Genomic DNA, 23,172 nt, shown 5'->3' on the forward strand with positions numbered 1-23,172 from the left:
TATTGATAGGGTTTGAAGAAATTTATTTTCGTAATAATTCTATTTTTAAAATTAAAATAATTACAGAAAAAGGCCGAAACCGTTTTTAGTGTCTGAAATATCTCGAAGGCTCCAAAACTTCTAGGAAAATTTCTAGACATGATTTGGCACCCAATGAACTAGAAATAGAAAAAGTACCTTAAATAAATAGATTTTGATTCTCGAGAAATAGAAAAATATTCAGAAAAATATGAAAATTTACAAGAAACTTCTACAAGATATATTAACATGTTTCAAACACTTCTTACACTTAGAAACACTATGCAGCAACATGAATGCAACACCAAAGCACCACTAGGGCTCACTTCACTATATAACAAAATAATTCTCCATTATTTTAGTAAAGGGAAAAGAAAAACGAAGAAAAAAAAGAGTAACACCTAAATTTTGAATATAGAGCAAATAAATTTTTATACCCTAAAATTTAGGGTGTTACAGGTGTCAGCCACCACGGTCGGTCACCCAGCTACTCTGTCCGTCAGCCAAGACTCATCACTCGTCCTTCACCGTTCCTGATCCATCAGCACAACCCGCATGACCTTACTGACCACTGTCCCTGTGCTCCATACCTACATACCACAAACCGACCAACATAGTTGTACATACATAATCTCACGCTCCGGTTAGCCTAATGGCTACTATAGAATGCTACCTCATCATCAAACGGATCACAAGAGACATGTCAACCTTATGTTTACACATAACCTTTTCTCTAATATCCTAATTAACGATATTATGTCACCCAGAATCTGCATTGCACATACAGCATGAAATCGATGCATCCATGTTTGCTGAACTGCATGAACTTGCCGATAGAACATTCAGTTTCATGACCGACCAATCGCATTCCGAGCAATTTTAAGCATATTCAGTCCCTGAAGTCTTGATGTTCCATGCTGCTTCATTTAAGCAGAACTCCAACCTGCTGCTAGACCATAGAATAGCACTGTGGCATACAAACTTTGGGAAATCTCAGTCTCATGACTGGCCAGATACATTCCCAATCCCAGCAGTGCTAGTCTGAGTGTTTGGGAAATCAGGAGGTAACTGACACCAAAAAAAAAACATCACAGAAGAAGTCGCAGTAACTGCGTGCATTAGACTTTGGGCAAAAGCTTACCAGCATAATCTTTCTAGGCTAAAAGAAAAAAGGTGTTTCAGAATATACGGCAAAACTTCTACAGGCCTTTCTATTCATATCAGTCTGAACATTCAGTTCACAACAGCACATGCTGCTGATGCCAGCATGATCTCTTCAGGCTTCATTTTCGTGGTGGCGGCGGCTGCCTCTTCACGGACCGGAGTTGCGGCGAGTTCTCAAAGCAGTGGTAGAACCCAAAGTGTGGGAACCGCTCGTACCACGTGTCCTGCGGGGCGTGCGTGTCCCAGTGCTCGCCACTGCTGCTGCGCCCGTACTTGTGCACCCACCCAGACCCGTTGTGCCGCTCACCCCAGGTGCGGTTCCACCGGTCCCCATGCTTGCCCGCCCACCATGTCTCCCCCTGCTTGACGCCATGCCCATTCAGGTCGAAGTGCTCGTCCCACTTGTCGCCCCATTTAGACCACCCGTCGCCCTCCGAACGCTCGGCCCACTTGTCGGTGTACTTTTCGCTGCCACCAAGGCCGTCGTACTTCTCGCCCCATCTGCAGCGAGAGGATAGCGGAACAGATTTTGATATGAGCATGCAGCTCGTTGCATATGAGCATAATGATCTGATAGTGGAATGTTCACTGACCAAAGTAGTTCGGTTCATGATGAATAATGGGAACTCTTACCTTTCATGCCAGACATGGGCATGGCCGACATCCAGCGGTGTGTTTGGATCCAAGCTGCACCATTTATCAGCCCATTTTTCGGTTTTGCCGGTCGAGTCATAGTGCTCAAACCATTGCTCTTGCCACTGCTCCCCTTTACCGTTCTGTCCCCACTTGTCTGCATTCTTCTCCATATGCATAACCCCACATGTGTAATCCTGCGACAAATGCAACATTCACTTAGAAAATGTAACCACAAATGAAGCAGATTGAAATACAGCAGCTGAAGAGTCACATGTCTAGATATGAATCTAGATGTCACAAGTCAGGGAGTCCTAATGGACAATCCATGAAAATATACTGCTACCCAATAAGCCACAAATTTACCTGCCACATTGACTCCTTCCAGTATTCCCGCCAAACGTTGCCCGCAGCATCACGCCCAGACTTCTCCGAGCCTAACTCTTTATGATCGAACCGGTCTGAGGCCTCCCAGTATTTGTCTTCCCATTCAACAGCGCCATCAGCACTAACTCCCCTGATCACGGTCCACTTGCAAACAACACCATCAGGTCTTCGTTCTACACCTACTTCCTTCCACCACATTGAGCCATCTAGATGTATTCCGTGTGATGGTTTCCCGACGCTCTCACTGAGCGCGCGAGCCACCTCGGCTGCATTTTTCGAGAACTGTTCTTCGAACGTGTCCTCTTTGTCAGCGGCCAGATCGGCCGAGGAATCCACATTCTCAGGCTCAGCAAATGATTGGAAGGGAGGAAGAGATCGATCTTCCTTCTTGAAGAAAGCTGTCTCGAAAGGGAGTGGTAAAGAATCCGCCAAGCGTTCCTTTTCCATCAACAGATCAGGCTGACTGGAAAAGGTATCTAATTTTTTGGATGGCTTCAAACCAGTATTGCTTTCCTTTTGTTTACTGCTATCTTGTACTGGAGGTAACCATGACCAGAAATCTGGACCTGGAGTACCAAGCTTGGAACTTGACTGGTTGTGAGGAGATGAGCCACCGGAGTCTTGCACTGAATGAATGACAGATTGCTGATGTCAGAGATGGAGCTTAAGTTTACAAGAAGCTGGATGCCGTTGTGGTAAGTAAAACGCTTTGGCTAAATGTACTGCATAAGACTAAAAATATCCTTCATGTACGACAAACAGGTAGATTGTGATGCTACTTGCAACTAGAAATGCCTTCTAAGTGAATGAAACTTATGATCGAAAATTCCCAAAAAGCAGTATATCGGTAGTATAATTGTTTCTTCATCCAAATTGCCTTTCAGAGAAAAAAAAACTATTGTGGGAAATTTGTTTACTATAATCTCTCATACCGGATGTAGGAAAATAGAACAACAACTTTTCAGTATATAGAGGACGACTACCAAACACTGTATTGGTTAATTAGCAGTTAGTGGTACATCTAGCTATATTCGCTTGATACAGTAAGCCCCAGGTGGTTTGACAAAATTAAGAACTCAGGCACTCAGCCTTGCGCTAAGAAATTTGTATCCGATGGGCCCGTGGATCCTCCAGATTTTAAGAATCCAGATAGAAAAAAATATCACAATCCTAAATTCTCATCCGAACGGTCTAGATTTTACATGGATTTTAACTAGCGGATTTTTAGGATCTCGAAATCCAATAAAACTGTTGGGATTCTTTTTATCCGGATTCTCAAAATCACTTGGTATCCAAATGGCGCCTAAAATTATCATGAATAATCTCGATTTCTATATATAGAGGATTACCAAGCACTGTCCTGGTCTGGTTAGTTGGCACTACTTCTAACCATGTTTCCATGGCAGCAGGCCACAGATAATGAGACAAATAAAGAATTAAGCATTTCACTGAAGAAAAATCATATTTGATGTCGAAATTGCCTCACTAGTGATGAAAAAATAAAGAGTATCCATGTCTCCTAAAAAGTTGATTTGCTTAGAGGTAACTGAAAGAAAGGGTTTCTATTCATTCACACACATGGCAAACCGACAATCATCAAGATCCTTCGGTTATCCAACACATTTTGCCTATTCGAATTTCCAAATCTTCTTTTAAGGCTTCATGGCTTGATCCTTTGTTACCCAATGCAACACATCCCTCAATATAACTCCCTAAGAAATTCATGATCTTTTTATTGTTTATCCACTCATACCTTTCTGATTAGAAACAATCTCACGTGCACCCAGTGTAAACCAATACCTTCCGCCGAGGGCGACAGCTGTGCCCGTGCCGCCGACCGGGAATTCCGATCTGATCCCCTAGCAGCACCGCCCCCGGCCGATCCCACCTTGCCCGTCTCCGCCACCTGCGGCGGCGTCGGGGGCGGCGAGAAGGCAGGCGGCTCCTTGAGCACGGCGCGGGCGGCGGCGAGGGCGGCCGCGGCGCGGTCGATGACCTGGTTGCGCTGCACGCGGTCGCGCTCCTCCCGCGGAACCCGCAGCATCTCCTCGAACCGCGCCGTCCGGCGCCGCACGTCCTCCACGGGCGGTGCGGGCGCGGGCGCGTCTGCCTCGGCGGGGGGCGCCTGGAGCCTGCGCGCGAGATCCGCCGACCGCCGCTCCCGTTCCACCGCCTTCTTCCACATGTCCAGGTACGACCCGCCGCCGGCGGCGGCGCGGAAGCGCGCATTGCGGTGCTGCGCGCTGCCGCTGGCTCCTCCGCGGCGGCGGAGCAGGAGCAGGCGGGGCGCGGCCGAGGAGACGGATGCAGCGTTGGAGGCCGCCATTGTACCTCGGGCTCTCCGCTCCTGTCTATCCGGACGGGTCGGGGTCACGGGGAGTGTGCGGGGGTGTGGAGGCCGAGAGGATCAGAGGAAGAAGAAGAGTGTGGACTGTGGACGTGTGGTGGAGGGGAAAACTGGAAAAGGGACGGGTGTGGCCGGCCGTGTGGGTCCATTGACTGCTGACGTGGAAGCGAGCAAGTGGAGGAGATTGTGGTTCGTGTCTCGGCGTCCCACGTGTTGTAAAGGTGAAGTTGCTTTTGGACCACTACTAGATGCTAGACCACCAATTTCCTTGGACCGGATGATTTTTCAGCATTTGTCACCGACTAAAATGCATATTTATCCTTAAACTTGGTATACTATATCACTTAGATCCTCAAACTCTCAAAACCAATAAAACCGGTATTTGGACTTAGCTAGCCATTCAAATTAAATTTATTCAAACCAGATGATAGCGTGATGTGCCACATTAAAGTCATTTGGGTCCCCGGATTTAGCAATGTTGTATCACTCGATGCTTAAACTAGACATTTTGTATCACCAGGGTCCCGAATTTTCATTATGATTAACCAAGCTTGAGGATTGTTTTGCTGGTTTTTGAAGTTTGATAATCCAAGTGACCCAACATGCCAAATTCAAGGACCCTGTTGATGTATTTTACTTTTTGTCGCCCTAGAAAAGTCCAAAATAACAATTTTTAACAAAAGTTAAATGCATTCGTGCCCTAAACTTGTTAAAAGATGTTACTTAAGTCCACAAACTTTGAAAATGCATGTCTAGATCCTTGAACTTGTTAAGTGATGTACGAGACATCTCTAAACTTGTAAAGATGGTCATTGCTAGGGATGGCAGTGGGTACGGATATGGGTAACCGTTGGGTACGGATATGGTGGAGTTTCATATCCGTGGGTACGGGTATGGATACTATATGATATCCACGGGTAATAATTTCGCGGGTATGGATATCGGCTATCCATATCCGTCACCCGATGGACATATGACATGTGGACCCAAACAGTGGACGCATCCTAGATCCCAACGGCCAGCGTCCAGCCTCCTTGGGGCTTGTACTTGTTCACTGAATCACTACTTCGCGAGGTCAGCCGTCAACGCATCAGCAGCAACTAGCAAGGCCGCCAAGCGGCCCAGGACCCAGGCCAGCTCCAAGCGAACAACCTACGTACGACTCTATACCTCTCGCCCTCTGAGTCTCGCGCGGTCAGTCGGTTTCTCTCTCAATCTATCTTGTCTCCAAGTTTGTAACCCTAGCCGCCAAGCTTGAAGCTCCAGCCGTGCTCGTGTAGGGCTGCAGGCCATCTGGGCTCCGGCTTCCAGCATCCACCAGACGTCCTTAGAATACGGTGCAGCGAGCAGCGAGCAGCAAGTCACCGAGCAGCCGAGCGACCGCCGAGCACAGGGCACCACCAAGCAGCCGAGCCACCGCCCAGCGCCGAGTCTTCTCTGGTAAATTAAACAGGCTTGGATAAATTAGTGTTTCAATTTAGAGTTTTAGACAGATTGCTTGTAGGGATTTGAAAAGATTACTTGTATGGATGAATGGATTTTGTTTGTACAGATTGTATGTACAAATTGTGTTAAAAATATTATTTGATGTTGTTGGAATGTTAATTTGTGATAAATTTCTGTTAGAATGATGTAATTTTAGTGGGCGGGCGGGTAACGGATATCCGTTGGATAACGGATACTCGGCGGGTACGGGTACGGATATAGATCCGTACCCACGAGCGTAAATGGGTATGGGTATGGATTGGGTTTTATCTCGCGGGTATGGATACGCGAAACATATATCCGTGTTGTACCCGCCCGATTGTCATCCCTAGTCATTGCTTCTCCATTTCTCGACCATATTGACTACTGCGGTTCCACTTAACAAGTTCAAGGACCTAGATGACATCCCTTGATAAGTTTAGGGGACACTAATATGTTTAGCTCTTTTAAAAAATAACTTCACAAATTTGACATCTGGTCCTTTAAAATTATTTTGGCACCATACCTAGAATGTGTCTAGTTGCTAACCCATAATGTCAAGTCTTTAATATACTTGGCTGTGATTTGGAGTAGGTACAACATATGAGAAATTTGATAGAGTGCTAGTTAGCACAAAATGCAGAAATAAATTCCCAAGAGCAATTGTTGAAGCACGAAATAGAAACCAACTGAATCACACTTCTTTAGTTTTAAATACAGGTACATCGACCCGTATAGATGAACCATCTCTATTCAAATTTGAGAGAAGATAGCTTATTAGAAACATTTTTTTGTGTATGGTTGCTAATATATGGCAGTCACATAATAAAGAAGATAAATCAATAGAAAGGTGATTCAATAAGATAAGGCATATTCGTCAATATCTCAGAGGATAGGCTAAGCATATTGCAGGGTCATATAGAAGATCATCTCAATTATAGATGCCTTGGATAAAAAGGCAGAATCAACCATGTTATTAGATAGTGAAATAAATGTGAAACATTATATTAAACAACAACTCATCTCTTTATTAAGAGAAGAGGAAATTAAGTGGTATGAAAAGGCACAAGTGAACAACCTTATGGAGGAATCAACTTCTTTCATCTCGTAGCTAATGAAAGCATCATAATAAATACATCTTTCATATTAGAACAAGAAGATGGGGAATTAATTGGAGATGAAAAATTAAAGTCATATACAACCAAATTTTCTAGAATAGCATAATACTAACGATATACCTCAGGTCAGTCAGATTGAGAATGAACTCCTAACCTCAAAATCAATGGAGGATGAGGTTAGAGAGGCAATATTCCAAATGGAACACAAGAAAGTTCTAGGCCCAATTGGCTCTCCGACAAACCATCACTTTGTAGACTAACTTTTTTTGGTATAATTACATTCTTGTCCAAAATTAAAGAGGCTATTGTTGGGACCACCGACATGTGGACAGGTGGGCCCAAACACTCAGGTGGAGGGAGAGCTTAGGTGCACATCAAAACAGTAGGCAGCAACTGTAACGTCTCATTATGCATGTCGCATCCGTGTATAGTGCGGGGGTATTTATAGGTAACCGGACGAATTGGTGGGTACCCAAGTACCGTTATACCCTCGATTACCTGCTACATTCCCGGAATATTCCCCCTACGGAGTGATTACAATGGTGCGAGGTACAATTAGACTAGACATACTATGGAACCTACCCCAAAGAGGGGCTTACAAGTGGGCCCAGAAGGTAACGGGGCATAGCCTGGACCCCACCGTAGAACAGCGTAGCCTTCAACTGTGCTTTGTGCCTTTCACTCTGCGAAGTCGCGAGCCTTCGACCTCGTCGGGACTATTTTGCTGAGTGGAAGAGTCCAAGTCATCGGGGCGCATCCGTGAGGCTGTAGCGAGCCCCCTCGAGTAGTGTGGCCCTTCGCTCCATCCCCTCCGAGAATCCCAGTCGAAGACCTCTTTTCTGGTACTGGTCGTAATACCCTTCACTTCTTGTACTTGCGCCAAAAACATGTTTGATTATGGTTGGATTAGTCTAACCGAGGGGCATTCACCTTCGCTCCAACACTAGCCCCTTGAGGGGCCAGTTGAACTTGGTGAGCTGGTCCCAAAGTCTTTTTCTAGGAGATGGTCAAACGCTAGCCTCGCCAAGTTGAAGTGGTCCTCGCGGGGGTTTGAAATATGACCGTTGGAATGTGATGTTTTACTGTGGGACCTTTGGATTCTCAAGGCGTTTTTGGGCCTATAAAAGTCGGTCCCGACCGTGGTGTGAGGCTTTCTTACGCTAGTAAAAACTTTCACGCACAGTGTTGCAAACGTTGTTGCACATCTTCCAGCGCCGCAGACTGCTCGTCGCCGCAGACGGTACATGATGTCGTCTTCTTCGTCGTCGTCTGCCTCAACCGCGTCATCGAACGTGTCGTCAACGGAGAGGACTGCTAGCGATTTGGCGACGGTTGCGGACTATTGCCGGGGCATATAGTGGAGTTTGGTACATCCAGAATCTACTCAGGCCGCATGCAGGAAATGCAGCATTTAGAGTATTTTGGAAACGGTGTAGGGCGTGCTCCGGGGGCCAAAGAGGTCCTGGAACCTATCACACCCGGTTTTGGTAGGCAAATCGAATGCGAACCATGTACGTCCCAGGATCAGAATCTCATGTACACATCGATTACATAATTAGACATCATCACACATTGCTCAAAATAAATAGCCAAAATAGTACTTTATTACATCAAGATGTCCAAGACATCCACAGAGTCATTATTTAACATAGTCATTAACATTATCAAAGTGCGGAAAAGTGAACGTAGCGGATAAGGCCTTCATAGCTGACTGGGAGTGCCACTAACATAGCTAGAACTCATCGCAGTCCTGGACTCCTCAAAGTCCTCCATGTTGCCTGCATCTCCTCCTGAGCACTGAATACAGTGGAGACAACCTGGGGTGGGGATAGTTTTTAAATTAAGGGTGAGTACACGTCAACGTACTCAGCAAATGTCCCGTTTGGCTAAAGTGGACTAGTTGTATGGGGAGTTTAGGTTAAGTAGTTGCCTTCAGTTGATCAAGTATTTATTACTAATTGTATAGCCAGGTTTTAGTAATAAACTCAGTTATTACCCAAAAGTACTCCCTCTAAGAGTAAATACTAGAGATCAGAATGATAATCATCAATAATAATCATCATCATAAAAGTATCCAGAGTTCTTCTAATCAAAGAGGATCCCAAGGCTGCTCTTAAACGTGAGCACGACTAATATACCACTTTCTAACACTCTGCAGAGGTTGCACACTTTACTCACGAGTCGTGATCCCTTTCCAGCCTGGGTTGTACAGACTCGATCTTTACTACCGAGGTGAATAGCTAGGGATACACTACGTAGCCTTTACAAAGATTCCCTAGAGGTCATAGTCGCCTGTTAGGTTTCTCCAGTTTGATAAACTCAGCACTTCTCCCCATAGGAAGGGTGACTAACAAAACCAAATCGAAAGAACCTCGGCAACCAGCCTCGGCAGAGCAAGTACTATGCCCGGACCCCATTGACGGCCCTACGGCGAAGCCAACTACACCTCAAGTTCCTCTAATTAATCAGGTAAGGGTGTCCCATTCCACCCTCATGGTTGCACTGTTATCTCGAGTGGTCACTCAACGAACAGGTCCTTACGGAGAGGTACTGAAAGTCGCCTAGAGGGGGGTGAATAGGCAAATCTGAAATTTATAAACTTAAGCACACACTACAAGCCGGGTTAGCGTTAGAATTAAATGTGAGTCCGAAAGAAAGGGCGAAAACTAATCACAAGCGAATAAGAGCGGATGACACGATAATTTGTTTTACCGAGGTTCGGTTCTTGCAAACCTACTCCCCGTTGAGGTGGTCACAAAGACCGGGTCTCTTTCAACCCTTTCCCTCTCTCAAACGGTCACCTAGACCGAGTGAGCTTCTCTTTTCAATCAATCGGGACACTAAGTCCCCACAAGGACCACCACACAATTGGTGTCTCTTGCCTTGATTACAATTGAGTTGGAAACAAGAAAGAAGGAAGAAAAAAAGCAATCCAAGCGCAAGAGCTCAAAAGAACACAATTGTCTCTCTCTCTCTAGTCACTAATTTAGTTGGAGTGATTCCGGACTTGGGAGAGGATTTGATCTCATTGTTTGTGTCTTGTATTGAATGCTATAGCTCTTGTATGAGGTGTGAAGGCTGAAAACTTGGATGCAATGAATGGTGGGTGGTTGGGGGTATTTATAACCCCAACCACCAAAGTGGCCGTTGGTGAAGGCTACTATCGCATGGCGCACCGGACAGTCTGGTGCGCCACCGGATACTGTCTAGTGCGCCAGCCACGTCACCCGACCGTTAGGGTTCGACCATTGGAGCTTCTGACTTCTGGGCCACCGGACAGTCCGGTGGTGCACCGGACAGTCACTATTCACTGTCCGGTGCGCCTTCTGGCGCCTGCCCTGACTTCTTCGCGCGCAGGCGCGCACTGTAGCGCATTTATTGTTCGTTGCAGACGACCGTTGGCGCTGTGTAGCCGTTACTCCGCTGGCGCACCGGACAGTCCGGTGAATTATAGCGGAGCGGCTCCCAGAATTCCTAAAGGTGGCAAGTTCAGAGTTGGGTTCCCTAGTGCACCGAACACTGTCCGGTGCGCCAGACCAGGGCACACTTCGATAGTCTTTTGCTCTCTTTATTTGAACCCTTTCTTGGTCTTTTTATTGGTTTGTTGTGAACCTTTGGCACCTGTAAAACTTATAATCTAGAGCAAACTAGTTAGTCCAATTGTTTGTGTTGGGAAATTCAACCACCAAAATCATTTAGGAAAAGGTGTAAGCCTATTTCCCTTTCAATCTCCTCCTTTTTGGTGATTGATGCCAACACAAACTAAAGCAAATATAAAAGTGCAGAATTGAACTAGTTTGCATAATGTAAGTGCAAAGGTTGCTTGGAATGAAACCAATAATTATTTCTACTAGATATGCATGGATGGCTTTCTTCTAATTCAAAATTTTGGACCACGCTTGCACCACTTGTTTTGTTTTGCAATGTTTTGGAAATTCTTTTTTAAAAATCTTTTGCAAATAGTCATAGGTATATGAATAAGATTTTGAGAAGCATTTTCAAGATTTGAAATTTTCTCCCCCTGTTTCAAATGCTTTTCCTTTGACTAAACAAAACTCCCCCTTAATGAAATCCTCCTCTTAGTGTTCAAGAGGGTTTTAGATATTAATTTTGAAGAGGGTATTCGAATTTAAAATTATATCACAAGTAAGATACCAATTGAAAAAATCTTTTCTTAACACAAACTTGAAAGACTATATTTTTGAAATTGGTGGTGGTGCGGTCCTTTTGCTTTGGGCTAATACTTTCTCCCCCTTTGGCATGAATCACCAAAAACGGATACTTGTGAGTGAAATATAAGCCCTTTCTTTCTCTCCCTTTGGTAAATAATATGTGAGTGAAGATTATACCAATTTGAAGAGCGTTGCGGAGCGACGGCGAAGGATGAATAATTTGATGGAGTGGAGTGGAAGCCTTGTCTTCGCCGAAGACTCCTATTCCCTTTCAATCTATGACTTAGCATGAAATGCACTTGAAGAACACATTAGTCATAGCAAATGAAAGAGAGATGATCAAAGGTATATAAATGAGCTATGTGTGCAAAAATATCAATCAAAATTCCTAGAATCAAGAATATTTAGCTCATGCCTAAGTTTGGTAAAAGTTTTCTCATCTAGTGGCTTGGTAAAGATATGGCTAATTGTTCTTTGGTGTTTATATATGCAATCTCGATATCCCCCCGTTGTTGGTGATCCCTCAAAAAGTGATACCGAATGGCTATGTGTTTAGTGCGGCTGTGCTCAACGGGATTATCCGCCATGCGGATTGCACTCTCATTATCACATAGGAGAGGAACTTTGGTTAATTTGTAACCATAGTCCCTAAGGGTTTGCCTCATCCAAAGCAATTGCGCGCAACAATGGCCTGCGGCAATATACTCGGCTTCGGCGGTAGAAAGAGCTACATAATTTTGTTTCTTAGAAGCCCAAGACACCAGAGATCTTCCCAAGAACTGGCAAGTCCCTGATGTGCTCTTTCTATCAATCTTACACCCTGCCCAATCAGCATCGGAATAACCAATTAAATAAAAAGTGGATCCCCTGGGGTACCAAAGGCCAAACTTAGGAGTGTAAACTAAATATCTCAAGATTCGTTTCACGGCCCTAAGGTGAACTTCCTTAGGGTCGGCTTGGAATCTTGCAAACATGCATACGGAAAGCATAATATCCGGTCGAGATGCACATAAATAGAGTAAAGAACCTATAATCGACCGGTATACCTTTTGATCTACGGATTTACCTCTTGTGTCGAGGTCGAGATGCCCATTAGTTCCCATGGGTGTCTTGATGGGCTTGGCATCTGAGAGCACCTAGAGGGGGGGTGAATAGGTGATCCTGTAAAACTTAAACTTATAGCCACAAAACTTGATTAAGAGTTAGCACAGTTAATGCCAAGTGGCTAGAGTGAAGGCCTTGCACAATATGATAACCACAGAAGATCAAACACAGAGAAGACACAGTGGTTTATCCCGTGGTTCGGCCAAGTACAAAAACTTGCCTACTCCACGTTGTGGCGTCCCAACGGACGAGAGTTGCACTCAACTCCTCTCAAGTGATCCAATGATCAACTTGAATACCACAGTGTTATGCTTTTCTTTTCTTATCCCGTTTGCGAGGAATCTCCACAACTTGGAGCCTCTCGCCCTTACACTTTGATGTTCACAAAGAATCACGGAGTAAGGAGGGAATGAGCAACGCACACAAGACTTCAAAAGATCAGAGCAACAACACGCACACAAGTCGCACAAAGAGCTCGCAACACAACTCAAAAACTCCACAAGAGCTCTATATGCTATCACAATGAAACGAACGCGTGAGATTGACGTCTTGGTGCTTAGAAGTGTTGTAGGAATGCTTGGTGTTCTCCTCCATGCGCCAAGGGGTCCCTTTTATAGCCCCAAGGCAGCTAGGAGCCGTTGGGAACAAATCTGGAAGGCCATCTTTGCCTTCTGTCTCGTGGCGCACCGGACAGTCCGGTGCACACCGGACACTGTCCGGTGCCCGATTTGTTTCCATAAAAAGCGCATCCGACCGTTGCTGTCTGATGCAGATCTGCGCACCGTTGGCGCACCGGACATGTCCGGTGCACACCGGACAGTCCGGTGCACACCGGACAGTCCGGTGCCTCCTTCCGACCGTTGGCCCGGCCACGTGTCGCGCGCGGATCGCGCGACCGACCTTTGGCCCGGCCGACCGTTGGCTCACCGGACAGTCCGGTGCACACCGGACAGTCCGGTGAATTTTAGCCGAAGTCGCCGGAGAAAACCCGAGAGCGGCTGGTTTGCCCCGCGCTGGTCTGGCGCACCGGACACTGTCCGGTGCACACCGGACAGTCCGGTGCCCCAGCCCGAAGCAGCCTTTGGCTGTACACAGCCACTCTCCACTTCTTTTTCTTTTTCCTGTTTCTAACACTTAGACAAGAATATTAGTATTCGAAACTAATGTACTAAGGCTTAGAAACATACCTTCACTTGTGATTTGCACTTTGTTCACCCATGAGCATATTTTCACATTTAAGCACTTGTGTTTGCACCCAATCACCAAAATACTTAGAAATGGCCCAAGGGCACATTTCCCTTTCAATCTCCCCCTTTTTGGTGATTTATGCCAACACAACATAAAGCAACTAGAACAAGTGCAAAATCACTTCAAATAAAAACTAACTTTGAGTTTTATTCAACTTTGGCATATATGGATCATCTTTTGCCACCACTTGGTTTGTTTTTGCAAATCAAACTCAAATCTCTATCTCTAAGTCAAACACACATGTTGAAGCATAAAGAGAGTCATTCCAAAAGAGATTGATCAAAGATTTCAAAAACTCCCCCTAATTCCCATAATCAATACTTCTCCCCACAAGAAGCCAACTTTTGACGAAAGAGACAATGCAAGAGTTTTGAACAAACCAAATACTCTATTCTACTATTTTCAAAATCTCTCAAGTGGTAGCTGATCCATTTATTGCTTTGGCCTTTATTTTCTCCCCCTTTGGCATCAAGCACCAAAACGGGATCAATCTTGGCCCTTGAACCCCATTGCCTCACCAAAATCTTCAATTAAGAGCCAATGACAATAAGAGTTCATGAGATGAACTTGGAATAAGTTACCCTCTCATCGGAGTGCAGTGGAAGTCTTTCGTGGTCCAAGTCCACCTTTTCCCTTTCAATTCTCCTTCGAGACTAAATCAAGCAAACTCAAGCATATGGTTAGTCTCAAAGGGTCAAGTTGTAACACATCTCCCCCTAAACATGTGCATCACTTTGCAACGGACTTGTGAGGTCCAGGGAGTGTTTGTACAACTTGAGCACCACAATAAGCAACAAAATTGCAGAATGAACATGATCAAAGGCATAAACACATGTATGCTACAATTCAATCCAAGTTCCGCGAATCTAAGACATTTAGCTCACTACGCAGCCTGCAAAAGGTCTTCTCATCTAGAGGCTTGGTAAAGATATCGGCTAGCTGGTTCTCGGTGCTAACATGAAACACCTCGATATCCCCCTTTTGCTGGTGGTCTCTCAAAAAGTGATGCCGGATGTCTATGTGCTTTGTGCGGCTGTGCTCAACAGGATTTTCCGCCATGCGGATAGCACTCTCATTATCACATAGGAGTGGGACTTTGCTCAGATTGTAGCCAAAGTCCCTGAGGGTTTGCCTCATCCAAAGTAGTTGCGCGCAACACTGTCCTGCGGCAACGTACTCGGCCTCAGCGGTGGATAGGGCAACGGAGGTTTGTTTCTTAGAGTTCCATGACACCAGGGACCTTCCTAAGAATTGGCACGTCCCCGATGTACTCTTCCTATCGACCTTACATCCAGCATAGTCGGAGTCTGAATATCCAATTAAGTCAAAGGTAGACCCCTTTGGATACCAGAGTCCGAAGCAAGGCGTAGTAACTAAATATCTAAGGATTCGCTTCACCGCCACTAAGTGACATTCCTTAGGATCGGATTGAAATCTAGCACACATGCATACACTAAGCATAATATCCGGTCTACTAGCACATAAATAAAGTAATGACCCTATCATTGACCGGTATGCTTTTTGATCGACGGACTTACCTCCTTTGTTGAGGTCGGTGTGTCCGTCGGTTCCCATCGGAGTCTTTGCGGGCTTGGCGTCCTTCATCCCAAACCGCTTTAGCAGATCTTGCGTGTACTTCGTTTGGGAGATGAAGGTGCCTTCCTTGAGTTGCTTCACTTGGAACCCAAGGAAGTAGTTCAACTCGCCCATCATCGACATCTCGAATTTCTGCGTCATCACCCTGCTAAACTCTTCACAAGACTTTTGGTTAGTAGAACCAAATATTATGTCATCGACATAAATTTGGCACACAAACAAATCACCATCACATGTCTTTGTAAAAAGAGTTGGATCGGCTTTCCCAACCTTGAAAGCATTAACAATTAGAAAGTCTCTAAGGCATTCATACCATGCTCTTGGGGCTTGCTTAAGTCCATAGAGCGCCTTAGAGAGCTTACACACATGGTCGGGGTACCGTTCATCCTCGAAGCCAGGGGGTTGCTCCACGTACACCTCCTCCTTGATTGGCCCGTTGAGGAAAGCGCTCTTCACATCCATTTGGTACAACCTGAAAGAATGATGAGCGGCATATGCTAGCAAGATACGAATTGATTCTAGCCTAGCCACAGGAGCAAAAGTCTCCTCGAAATCCAAACCTGCGACTTGGGCATAACCTTTTGCCACAAGTCGAGCCTTGTTTCTCGTCACCACCCCGTGCTCGTCCTGTTTGTTGCGGAACACCCACTTGGTTCCCACAACATTTTGCTTCGGACGAGGCACCAGTGTCCAAACTTCATTCCTCTTGAAGTTGTTGAGCTCCTCCTGCATGGCCAACACCCAGTCCGGATCTAGCAAGGCCTCCTCTACCCTGAAAGGATCAATAGAAGAGACAAAGGAGTAATGCTCACAAAAATTAACTAATCGAGATCGAGTAGTTACTCCCTTGCTAATGTCACCCAGAATTTGGTCGACAGGATGATCCCTTTGAATCATCGCTCGAACTTGGGTTGGAGGTGCCGGTTGCGCTTCTTCCTCCATCACATGATCATCTTGTGCTCCCCCTTGATCACGCGCCTCCTGTTGATGAACCTGTTCATCGTCTTGAGTTGGGGGATGCACAGTCGTTGAGGAAGAAGGTTGATCTTGCTCCAAGTGTTCCTGTGGTCGCACATCACCAATCGCCATGGTGCGCATAGCGGCCGTTGGAACATCTTCTTCATCTACATTATCACAATCAACAGCTTGCTCTCTTGGAGAGCCATTAGTCTCATCAAATACAACGTCGCTAGAGACTTCAACCAAACCCGATGATTTGTTGAAGACTCTATACGCCTTTGTATTTGAGTCATAACCTAATAAAAACCCTTCTACTGCTTTGGGAGCAAACTTAGAATTTCTACCCTTCTTCACTAGAATGTAGCACTTGCTCCCAAATACACGAAAGTAAGATACATTGGGTTTGTTACCGGTTAGTAGCTCATACGACGTCTTCTTGAGGAGGCGATGAAGGTAGACCCTGTTGATGGCGTGGCAAGCCGTGTTCACGGCTTCCGTCCAAAAGCACTCGGGGGTCTTGAACTCTCCTAGCATCGTCCTCGCCATGTCGATGAGCGTCCTGTTCTTCCTCTCTACCACACCATTTTGCTGTGGTGTGTAGGGAGCGGAGAACTCGTGCTTGATCCCTTCCTCCTCAAGGAACTCCTCCACTTGAAGGTTCTTGAACTCGAACCCGTTGTCGCTCCTTATCTTCTTCACCTTGAGCTCAAACTCATTTTGAGCTCTCCTGAGGAAGCGCTTGAGGGTCCCTTGGGTTTCAGACTTATCCTGCAAAAAGAACACCCAAGTAAAGCGGGAAAAGTCATCAACAATAACTAGACCATACTTACTTCCTCCTATGCTCAGATAGGCGACGGGTCCGAAGAGGTCCATATGCAGCAGCTCCAGAGGTCTTGAAGTGGTCATCACATTCTTGCTGTGATGTGCTCCTCCCACTTGTTTACCTGCTTGACAAGCTGCACACGGTCTATCTTTTTCGAATTGAACGTTAGTCAAACCTATCACGTGTTCTCCCTTTAGAAGCTTGTGAAGGTTCTTCATCCCCACATGTGCTAAGCGGCGATGCCACAGCCAGCCCATGCTAGTCTTAGCTATTAAGCATGCATCTAGACCGGCTTCTTCTTTTGCAAAATCAACTAAATAAAGTTTGCCGTCTAATACACCCTTAAAAGCTAGTGAACCATCACTTCTTCTAAAGACAGACACATCTACATTTGTAAATAGACAGTTATATCCCATATTGCATAATTGACTAACAGATAGTAAATTATATCCTAGAGACTCTACTAAAAACACATTAGAGATAGAGTGCTCATTAGAAATTGCAATTTTACCTAACCCTTTTACCTTGCCTTGATTCCCATCACCGAATATGATTGAATCTTGGGAATCCTGATTCTTGACGTAGGAGGTGAACATCTTCTTCTCCCCCGTCATATGGTTTGTGCATCCGCTATCAATAATCCAGCTTGAACCCCCGGATGCATAAACCTGCAAGGCAAATTTAGGCTTGGGACTTAGGTACCCAACTCATGTTGGGTCCTACAAGGTTAGTCACAATTTCCTTAGGGACCCAAATGCAAGTTTTGTCACCCTTGCATTTTGCCCCTAACTTCCTAGCAATTACCTTTCTATCCTTTCTACAAATTGCAAAGGAAGCATTCAAAGCATGATATATTGTAGAAGGCTCATTAACTTTCCTAGGAATATTAACAACATTTATCCTAGGCATACTATGAACAACATCCCTTCTACCAACATTTCTATCATGCACATATGAAGAACTAGAAGCAAACATAGCATGAGAAAAATCATCGTACGCATTATAGCTCCTATAAGCGTTTCTAGTTTGTCTCCTATCATGATACAAAAAGGCATGGTTCTTTTTAGCACTAGTAGCCATAGGGGCCTTCCCTTTCTCCTTAGTGGGAATGGGAGCCTTATGGCTTGTTAAGTTCTTGGCTTCCCTCTTGAAGCCAAGTACATCCTTAATTGAGGGGTGTCTACCGATCGTGTAGGCATCCCTTGCAAATTTTAGTTTATCAAATTCATTCTTGCTAGTCTTAAGTTGGGCATTAAGACTAGCCAATTCCTCAGTTAATTTAGAAATTGAAACTAAATGATCACTACAAGCATCAACATCGAAATCTTTACACCTAGTGCAAATCTCAACATGTTCTACACAAGAATTAGATTTACTAGCTACTTTAGCATTTAAGTCATCATTAACACTCTTTAAAGTAGCAATGGTTTCATGACAAGAAGATAATTCACTAGAAAGCACTTCATTTCTTTTAACTTCTAAGGCATAAGACTTTTGTGCCTCTACAAATTTGTCATGCTCTTCATACAAAAGGTCCTCTTGTTTTTCTAAGAGTCTATCTTTTTCATTCAAGGCATCAATCAATTCATTAATTTTATCTACTTTAGTTCTATCCAACCCCTTGAACAAACTAGAGTAATCTATTTCATCATCACTAGACTCATCATCACTGGAAGAATCATAAGTGACATTGTTTTGATTACATACCTTCTTCTCCCTTGCCATAAGGCATGTGTGACGCTCGTTGGGGAAGAGGGATGACTTGTTGAAGGCAGTGGCGGCGAGTCCTTCATTGTCGGAGTCGGAGGAGGAGCAATCCGAATCCCACTCCTTTCCGATATGTGCCTCGCCCTTGGCCTTCTTGTAATGCTTCTTCTTTTCCCTCTTGCTCCCGTGTTCCTGGTCACTATCATTGTCGGGACAGTTAGCAATAAAATGACCAAGCTTACCGCATTTGAAGCATGATCGCTTTCCCTTGGTCTTAGTCTTGCTTGGCTGTCCCCTGCGACCCTTTAGTGCTGTCTTGAATCTTTTGATGATGAGGGCCATCTCTTCATCATTAAGACCGGCCGCCTCAATTTGTGCCACCTTGCTGGGTAGCGCCTCCTTGCTCCTTGTTGCCTTGAGAGCAATGGGTTGAGGCTCATGGATTGGGCCATTCAACGCGTCGTCCACGTACCTCGCCTCCTTGATCATCGTTCGCCCGCTTACAAATTTTCCAAGAATTTCTTCGGGCGACATCTTGATGTACCTAGGATTTTCACGAATATTGTTTACCAAGTGAGGATCAAGAACGGTAAATGACCTTAGCATTAGGCGGACGACGTCGTGATCCGTCCATCGCGTGCTTCCGTAGCTCCTTATTTTGTTGATAAGGATCTTGAGCCGGTTGTATGTTTGTGTCGGCTCCTCGCCCCTTATCATCGCGAATCGTCCGAGCTCGCCCTCCACCAGCTCCATCTTGGTGAGTAAGGTGACATCATTCCCCTCATGAGAGATCTTGAGGGTGTCCCAAATCTGCTTGGCATTGTCCATGCCGCTCACCTTGTGATACTCGTCCCTGCACAAAGAGGCTAGCAACACAGTAGTAGCTTGTGCATTTTTATGGATCTGTTCATTAATAAACGAAGGGCTATCCGAGCTATCAAATTTCATTCCACTTTCCACAATCTCCCAAATGCTTGGATGGAGAGAAAATAGGTGAGTACGCATTTTGTGACTCCAAAATCCGTAGTCCTCTCCATCAAAGTGAGGAGGCTTGCCAAGTGGAATGGGGAGCAAATGAGCATTTGAGCTATGCGGAATGCGCGAATAATCAAAAGAAAAGTTTGAGTTAACCGTCTTTTGTTTGTCATAGTCGTTGTCGTCGTTGTCCTTTTGGGAAGAAGAAGATTCGTCGCTGTCGTCGTAGTAGACGATCTCCTTGATGCGCCTTGTCTTCTTCTTCTTCCCTTCCTTCCGTCTATGGCCCGAGCCGGAGTCGGTAGGCTTGTCATCTTTGGGCTCGTTGACGAAGGACTCCTTCTCCTTATCGTTGATCACGATTCCCTTCCCCTTAGGATCCATCTCTTCGGGCGGTTAGTCCCTTTCTTGAAGAGAACGGCTCTGATACCAATTGAGAGCACCTAGAGGGGGGGGGTGAATAGGTGATCCTGTAAAACTTAAACTTATAGCCACAAAACTTGATTAAGAGTTAGCACAGTTAATGCCAAGTGGCTAGAGTGAAGGCCTTGCACAATATGATAACCACAGAAGATCAAACACAGAGAAGACACAGTGGTTTATCCCGTGGTTCGGCCAAGTACAAAAACTTGCCTACTCCACGTTGTGGCGTCCCAACGGACGAGAGTTGCACTCAACTCCTCTCAAGTGATCCAATGATCAACTTGAATACCACAGTGTTATGCTTTTCTTTTCTTATCCCGTTTGCGAGGAATCTCCACAACTTGGAGCCTCTCGCCCTTACACTTTGATGTTCACAAAGAATCACGGAGTAAGGAGGGAATGAGCAACGCACACAAGACTTCAAAAGATCAGAGCAACAACACGCACACAAGTCGCACAAAGAGCTCGCAACACAACTCAAAAACTCCACAAGAGCTCTATATGCTATCACAATGAAACGAACGCGTGAGATTGACGTCTTGGTGCTTAGAAGTGTTGTAGGAATGCTTGGTGTTCTCCTCCATGCGCCAAGGGGTCCCTTTTATAGCCCCAAGGCAGCTAGGAGCCGTTGGGAACAAATCTGGAAGGCCATCTTTGCCTTCTGTCTCGTGGCGCACCGGACAGTCCGGTGCACACCGGACACTGTCCGGTGCCCGATTTGTTTCCATAAAAAGCGCATCCGACCGTTGCTGTCTGATGCAGATCTGCGCACCGTTGGCGCACCGGACATGTCCGGTGCACACCGGACAGTCCGGTGCCTCCTTCCGACCGTTGGCCCGGCCACGTGTCGCGCGCGGATCGCGCGGCCGACCTTTGGCTCGGCCGACCGTTGGCTCACCGGACAGTCCGGTGCACACCGGACAGTCCGGTGAATTTTAGCCGAAGTCGCCGGAGAAAACCCGAGAGCGGCTGGTTTGCCCCGCGCTGGTCTGGCGCACCGGACACTGTCCGGTGCACACCGGACAGTCCGGTGCCCCAGCCCGAAGCAGCCTTTGGTTGTACACAGCCACTCTCCACTTCTTTTTCTTTTTCCTGTTTCTAACACTTAGACAAGAATATTAGTATTCGAAACTAATGTACTAAGGCTTAGAAACATACCTTCACTTGTGATTTGCACTTTGTTCACCCATGAGCATATTTTCACATTTAAGCACTTGTGTTTGCACCCAATCACCAAAATACTTAGAAATGGCCCAAGGGCACATTTCCCTTTCAGCATCCTTCATCCCAAACTTGGTGAGTATGTCTTGAATGTACTTCGTTTGGCTAATGAAGGTGCCTTCTTGGAGTTGCTTTACTTGAAATCCTAGAAAATACTTCCACTCCCCCATCATAGACATCTCGAATTTTTGAATCATGATCCTACTAAATTGTTCACAAGTGGATTTGTTAGTAGACCCAAATATGATATCATCAACATAAATTTGGCATACAAACAAATCTTTTGCAATAGTTTTAGTGAATAGAGTAGGATCGGCTTTTCCGACTTTGAAGCCATTAGCTATAAGAAAATCTCTTAGGCATTCATACCATGCTCTTGGGGCTTGCTTGAGCCCATAAAGCGCCTTAGAGAGTTTATAGACATGGTTAGGGTACTCACTATCTTCAAAGCCGGGAGGTTGCTCAACATAGACCTCTTCCTTGATTGGTCCATTGAGGAAGGCACTCTTCACGTCCATTTGATAAAGCTTGAAGCCATGGTAAGTAGCATAGGCAAGTAATATACGAATTGACTCAAGCCTAGCTACGGGTGCATAAGTTTCATCAAAATCCAAACCTTCGACTTGTGAATAACCCTTGGCCACAAGTCGGGCTTTGTTCCTTGTCACCACACCATGCTCATCTTGCTTGTTGCGGAAGACCCACTTTGTTCCTACAACATTTTGGTTAGGACGTGGAACTAAATGCCATACCTCATTCCTCGTGAAGTTGTTGAGCTCCTCTTGCATTGCCAACACCCAATCCGAATCTCTTAATGCATCTTCTACCCTGTATGGCTCAATAGAAGACACAAAGGAGTAATGTTCACAAAAATGAGCAACACGAGATTGAGTGGTTACCCCCTTTTGAATATCGCCGAGGATGGTGTTCACGGGGTGATCTCGTTGTATTGCTTGGTGGACTCTTGGGTGTGGCGGTCTTGGACCCTCATCATCTTCCTTGTCTTGATCATTTGCATCTCCCCCTTGATCATTGTCCTCCTCTTGAGGTGGCTCCTCTTGATCTTCATCATCATCATCTGGAGCTTGATCCTCATCTTGAGTTGGTGGAGATGCTTGCATTGAGGAAGATGGTTGATCTTGTGCATGTGGAGGCTCTTCGGATTCCTTAGGACACACATCCCCAATGGACATGTTCCTTAGCGCGACGCATGGAGCCTCTTCATCATCTAGCTCATCAAGATCAACTTGCTCTACTTGAGAGTCGTTAGTCTCATCAAACACAATGTCACAAGAAACTTCAACTAGTCCAGTGGACTTGTTAAAGACTCTATATGCCCTTGTGTTTGAATCATAACCAAGTAAAAAGCCTTCTACAGCCTTAGGAGCAAATTTAGATTTTCTACCTCTTTTAACAAGAATAAAAATTTGCTACCAAAGACTCTAAAATATGAAACATTGGGCTTTTTATCGGTGAGGAGTTCATATGATGTCTTCTTGAGGATTCGGTGAAGATATAACCAGTTGATGGCGTAGCAAGCGGTGTTGACCGCCTCGGCCCAAAATCGATCTGAAGTCTTGTATTCATCAAGCATGGTCCTTGCCATGTCCAATAGAGTTCTATTCTTCCTCTCCACTACACCATTTTGTTGTGGCGTGTAGGGAGAAGAGAACTCATGCTTGATGCCCTCCTCCTCAAGAAAGCTTTTGATTTGAGAGTTCTTGAACTTCGTCCCGTTGTTGCTTCTAATCTTTTTGATCCTTAAGCCAAACTCATTTTGAGCCCGTCTCAAGAATCCCTTTAATGTCTCTT

At 45.4% G+C, this 23,172-nt stretch overlaps 1 protein-coding gene and 1 long non-coding RNA gene across 2 annotated transcripts; one reads left to right on the forward strand and one right to left on the reverse strand.

Moving 5' to 3' along the window:
* Positions 1-968: 968 nt before the first annotated feature.
* On the reverse strand, positions 969-4,632 carry LOC103654538 (uncharacterized). The gene is made up of 4 exons (XM_008681374.4): positions 4,003-4,632; positions 2,182-2,828; positions 1,816-2,012; positions 969-1,683 (listed from the first exon to the last, which is right to left on the reverse strand). Exons 1-4 carry the CDS (start codon positions 4,526-4,528, stop codon positions 1,302-1,304), a joined length of 1,752 nt encoding a protein of 583 aa, XP_008679596.1. The 5' UTR covers positions 4,529-4,632; the 3' UTR covers positions 969-1,301.
* Positions 4,633-5,506: 874 nt separating this feature from the next.
* LOC103654539 (uncharacterized) lies at positions 5,507-6,144 on the forward strand. The gene is made up of 2 exons (XR_002268880.2): positions 5,507-5,743; positions 5,830-6,144. It is a non-coding gene; the product is annotated as an uncharacterized lncRNA (long non-coding RNA).
* The last annotated feature ends 17,028 nt before the right edge of the window (positions 6,145-23,172 follow it).

Source organism: Zea mays, chromosome 4 (genome assembly GCF_902167145.1).
Source record: "Zea mays cultivar B73 chromosome 4, Zm-B73-REFERENCE-NAM-5.0, whole genome shotgun sequence".
Lineage (NCBI taxonomy): Eukaryota > Viridiplantae > Streptophyta > Magnoliopsida > Poales > Poaceae > Zea > Zea mays.

What these genes read in the sequence shown, in the direction of transcription:
- LOC103654538 (XM_008681374.4), bottom strand. Translation starts at nt 4,528, where the DNA reads ATGGCGGCCTCCAACGCTGCATCCGTCTCCTCGGCCGCGCCCCGCCTG. An exon ending in GCTGTCGCCCTCGGCGGAAG is followed by an intron (nt 2,829 to 4,002) that starts GTATTGGTTTAC and finishes TCATTCATTCAG; the next exon opens with TGCAAGACTCCGGTGGCTCA. An exon ending in GGAAGGAGTCAATGTGGCAG is followed by an intron (nt 2,013 to 2,181) that starts GTAAATTTGTGG and finishes CATTTGTCGCAG; the next exon opens with GATTACACATGTGGGGTTAT.